The sequence below is a fragment of the Quercus suber genome, unplaced genomic scaffold, assembly GCF_002906115.3.
Source record: "Quercus suber isolate HL8 unplaced genomic scaffold, Cork oak 2.0 scaffold_360, whole genome shotgun sequence".
Lineage (NCBI taxonomy): Eukaryota > Viridiplantae > Streptophyta > Magnoliopsida > Fagales > Fagaceae > Quercus > Quercus suber.
The window spans coordinates 92,377-97,643 of record NW_027069812.1 but is presented as its reverse complement, the minus strand read 5'-3'; the positions used below and the strand labels follow the sequence as shown (position 1 = coordinate 97,643).

The following is a 5,267-nucleotide window of genomic DNA, read 5'->3' as shown; positions in this document are numbered from 1 at the left end:
CTTTCCTATCCATACACAGCTGCTAAGGTGGCTGCTATGTTCATGAAGGATATTTTTGGGCTTCGTTGCATGCCTCAATCCATTGTTAGTGACAGAGATGCTGTGTTTACTTCCAAGTTTTGGAAGGAGCTCTTCAGGCTTTAGGGCAGCAACCTAACCATGTCTTCAACCTACCATCCTCAGACAGATGGTCAGACTAAGGTGGTTAACAGGAGCTTAGAACAGTACCTTCGAGCCTTTGTCAGTGACAAGCCTCACACTTAGGTTGATTGGTTACATTTGGTAGAGTTTTGGTTCAACACCAATTACCACACTTCTACCAAATTCACTCCTTATGAAGCCTTGTATGGTTTCCCTCCACCTAGGCATATGGATTATGTCCCTAACACCGCCAAGGTTGATGCAGTGGATCACCTTCTTAGGACTAAATTTGAAATCTTGTCCTTACTTAAACATAATATGTTTGCTGCTCAATCTAGAATGAAGCTTCAGGCTGATCAACATAGGCTTGATAAATCCTTTGATGTTGGGGAATGGGTTTATTTGAGGCTTCAGCCTTATAAACAGCTTACCTTGAGGTCCAAAGGTTTCAACAAGTTCCCCCCAAGATACTATGGTCCATTTCAAGTTTTCCAAAAGCTAGGGCATGTTGCTTACAAGTTTGCCTTGTCCTTAGATAGTCTGCTCCATCCATTCTTCCATGTGTAACGACCCCGCCCCAACTGTGTAGATATTGTCCGCTTTGGAACTCATACCCCTCACAGTTTTGTTCTCCCCCAAAGCACACAGCAGTGGGGGAAAAGGCCTTTACACATTAAAGGAAGGTCACTTCTTATAAGCACATCCCCATGTGCTTCTCTAGGCGATGTGGGATTCCATGGATTGCAAGGCTCCCTTTTGGGTCACTACAATCCACCCCCCTTACAAGCACACGTGTCCTTATGTGTAGGGCCCACACTTCCAGCTTGGGCATAGCTCTGATACCATCTGTAATGACCCCACCCCAACTGTGTAGATATTGTCCGCTTTGGGACCCATACCCCTCATGGTTTTGTTCTCCTCCAAGGCACACAGTGGTGGGGGAAAAGGCCTCTACACATTAAAGGAAGGTCACTCCTTATAAGCACATCCCCATGTGCTTCCCTAGGCGATGTAGGATTCCATGGATTGCAAGACTCCCTTTTGGGTCACTACAATCCACCCCCCTTATGAGCATATGTGTCCTCGCTTATAGGCCCCACACTACCAGCTAAGGCATGGCTCTGATACCATCTGTAACGACCCCGCCTCAATTGTGTAGATATTGTCCACTTTAGGACCCTTACCACTCACGGTTTTGTTCTCCCCCAAAGCACACAGTAGTAGGGGAAAAGCCCTCTACACATTAAAGAAAGGTCACTCCTTATAAGTACATCCCCATGTGCTTTCCTAAGCGATGTGAGATTTCATTGATTGCAAGACTCCCTTTTGGGTCACTACACCATGTTTCTTGCCTTAAGAAGCATTTGGGGGCCCAAATCATTCCTATTCCCACTCTACCTTCTGTTGATTCTGATGGCTCTTTGCATCCTGAACCTATTGCTATACTATAAACCAGAACTAAACAACTTCAGAACAGGTTAATTACTGAAGTCTTGGTTCAATGGCAAGGGCAGGATCAAGAACATGCTACCTGGGGGTCTCTCTATGCCTTACAGCATCAATTTCCTCACCTTGTGGGCAAGGTGCTTTGATTTTTTTTGGGGGGGGGGGTGGTATTGTTAGGCTTTTTGCTATATTGTTGATAGGCTTGGGAGTAATGTGGGCAACTATGGGTGTCAAGTGTACAAGTGTATTTAATTATGCAAGGGTGTGTGTTGTATAGGGGGGATGCATGTATGCGTGCAAGGCTGTGCGTGTGAGCATGAAAGAGGGTGCGTGTGTGTGTGCTCAATAAGTAGTAGCAATTAGTTAAGCTAAGCTGGACTGTTATTGTTGGCTATCAATTGGTTAGGCCAGGGTGTCAGGTAGTTAGTTAGTTAGTTAGGGATGGAGTGCTTATATGGGAAAGGAAGATATTGTACAGGGCATTTAGATAAGAATATACACTACTTTTGTCTCTCTACTCTTCTCTTCATCCTTGCCTTCCTTCTCTCAATTCTTGAACTATTTCTCTTTTCCATTGAATCAGTTAAAGTCTTATCAATTTTATCCTTATATATATATATATATACACATATATATTAGAGAAGCTATTGATGCCAATAGATGCTATTATTTTTTGGGTCTTTGTATCAAAAAATAGATTTTATTTTATTCTATTTTTTTGGAGGTTTTCTTAAGGAAATTTAATATTTAAATGAGAGCAAAGTAAATTTTAATAGTGACTTAACCAATAATGTTTTCCTCAAAATTTTATGGGGCCCAATCAGCTTTTTTTTTTTTTTTTAAATACAATTTCCATGTAATCTACAAAGAAATAGAATTAATGTACAACAGAGTGAAGAAAATGGAAGGTTGAGACTCTGGTCTATGACATCAGAATGCTTCAGTCTCAAATGACTAAAGCTATTTTTCATGCTGTCCACCCAAGAATTTTCAAAGAAACAAGGCAACTAGCAACACAAAGCTTCAAAGACAACGGATAGCTTTTGGTTTAGTAATACTTTTGGAGCTTGATTATCATGTTATCTTATGATCTCAAAAAAAAATCAAAAATCAAAAATCAAAATATCATGAGATATGCTATCTAATTGACTCCCTCAAAACTTTTCAAGTTCTTAATGTTAAACTAAAAGTTAATTTTGAAACTGTCTGCATGCCTCCAGTACAATTTCTTGAAATCTTAAAACTATACAAGTTTAGGCAAGATAATAATGCATTAGACATAATCCATAGAACCTAGTTAAAATAAAATTACCTGCACTGCTAACATAAACAACACTGTCTAGATAATAAAATTAACTACACTGCTAACATAACAACACTGTCTAGCTAAACAGAGAATCAAAAGAAATAAATCAATCGTACACTAAAAGTTCTGGGTCATCTACACTGCAAATCTCCGATTCCATCATAGCCCTCAAATTCAGGGTTCCATCTCCCTCCAATGAAACTCTGAAACTTTTCTTTGAGGGACTACTTATGTGTGTTAGACCACCCTCAAGTGAGACAACAGCTGGAACTGGCAGAGGCGGTCCATGGTTACTAACGTCCCAATGCAAAGTTTCTGGCATCACATACCCATTCCTTTCAAACTTCTCCCTCATTGCTTCATCCTTGGCAGTGGTTTTTGGCATTTCAGGGCCCTGCACATTTTGAAGGTACTGCAAATACCTTTCACGGTCATGTTTAAAGAATGCCTGCCTGTAATTTCTCAACGCAATAGATGAGATTCGATCATATCGAAGTAAGTTCCATTGATTGGCACTCATATAAATTTCTGGTAACTCCAGGGCTTTGCGAAGTGGGACAAGAACTTCTTTCTGTAATCGATTTCGGACTCTGTAAACGTAGTGATCCACATCAATCCCTTCGTATTCAGGACAAGAATCATATGGGAAAAGCCTCCGAGCAACACTCTCACAAAATAAAGTTGAACGATCATAAGAAGAGTAAAGAGAAGGGCACCATTTTGAAGCCAAACTAATTTTTTCTTTCCGCCCAGAATTCAAGTGCTCAAGGTCGGCCTTAAGTAGCTCAACAAAGAGGTCAGAAATCCGATCATATAAGAAACGGTACTTTGGATCATACTTGTACCTGTCAATGGCGTTTTTCGCCATCCTATTTATTTTGTCATTTCTCTCTGTAGCCTTCTCTTGCTCAGCATTCGTCTTATATTTCACAGCCTTTCTTCTAAGCATCCGCTCTCTCCTTATAAGTTCTTCCCTGCTGTAGATTCTGTCATGAGTTGTAAGTTTCATGGTGCTGCCATTGACAATCCGTAAGAGGATTTCCAGCAAGTCTTTCAAACACGCAAATTTGGCGAATGTCTTCAAATTGCAAGCTAACGTTTTAGGGTGGTAATGGTGGAGCCAAATAGCTGCAAAATAGAACTCCTCTCTTCTTTGATTTCTCAAATAATTAGTGTTCCTCAAAAGGCATATGAGTTTGAGGGTGGTAAGCGGACAGTGGTACCAAGACATCTCCAAAGAGTGCATAAGACCAGCTAATGATTTCATTTCTCTAAACTCTTTATAAAATTGAAAACATGGATCGGCTTCAACTTCCAGTGAAACCCGGTTTTCATCAAAGAAAAAGTCTTGGGCATCAACTAGGCTTGGAATCGTAGTAACTGTTGAATGAGGGATTTCTGGAGGCCCAAGCGGTAGAAATGGAAAAGGGTTTAAATCTGCTGATGAGGTAGGACAATTAGAAAAACAACACCTTAAAGACAATGCACCAGAGGAAATGTTTCTTAAGCCAGTCCACCTGGCTGTGATAGCTGCAGTCCTTTTGATAGAGATGCCAAAGAGTGAAAAACCAAGGTGACTCATACTTGATACTACTACCTGAAGAGAATTATAGTTTAAGATCAAAGGACACATAATCAGATAAATTGCATGCTAGATCATGATAAAACTAATGACAGTATGTTTGATAAGTGTGATAGACATCCAAAAGAAGAACGAAGAGATGTAAGCTACCAATTGCAATCCACTGATTGTTGATTTTGTTAAGCGAGAAGAAGTAAAAAAGGTTACAGAAAAGTACCCAAAAAAATAAAAATAAAAGCTGTGCAAATTAAGAAGCAAAATGAGAGTAACAATTACCAGGCAATCAATCCTTTGTGAATTCGAGGCTCAATATTGAAGATGAACAATTTTCCTCTGCTAAACGGCGAAGTGAAACCGAAACGCTAGTGTGGTGGCGGCGTGGTTAAATGCTGGGGTAGAGAGAAACGTAAAGAAGAAATATATATATATATATATATATTAGAATAAATAAGAAAGAAGGCTGTTTTGAAAGTAAAATAAGAATGAATGAAAGATTAAAATTAAAAAATTAGATTGCAAAACAAGAGAATGATTGTTAGAGATATATTAGACATATTAGCCAAATGTAATAAGCCTAAGCCTACTCCTGTTTGTACTAGTAGTCTAGGGTTTAGTCGCATATATATACTCATGTTAGGGTTCATTGTAACACAGGTTATTGTACTACACTCTTATACAATAAAAATATAACCTTTAAGGGATTCCTACATGGATGTAGGCCGACAAGGCTGAACCACGTAACTCTCGTGTTCTCGATGTTCCTATTCTGTACTTCTACTTCCGTATTCACTC

At 39.5% G+C, this 5,267-nt stretch overlaps 1 protein-coding gene across 1 annotated transcript; it reads right to left on the bottom strand.

The window, feature by feature from the left end:
- Nucleotides 1-2,913: 2,913 nt before the first annotated feature.
- Nucleotides 2,914-4,889, bottom strand: LOC112000655 (uncharacterized). The gene is made up of 2 exons (XM_024032810.2): nucleotides 4,752-4,889; nucleotides 2,914-4,490 (listed from the first exon to the last, which is right to left on the bottom strand). The coding sequence occupies exon 2, from the start codon at nucleotides 4,473-4,475 to the stop codon at nucleotides 3,000-3,002; it is 1,476 nt and encodes a 491-aa protein (XP_023888578.1). The 5' UTR covers nucleotides 4,476-4,490; nucleotides 4,752-4,889; the 3' UTR covers nucleotides 2,914-2,999.
- Between the last annotated feature and the right edge of the window lie 378 nt (nucleotides 4,890-5,267).

What these genes read in the sequence shown, in the direction of transcription:
- LOC112000655 (XM_024032810.2), bottom strand. Translation starts at nt 4,475, where the DNA reads ATGAGTCACCTTGGTTTTTCACTCTTTGGCATCTCTATCAAAAGGACT.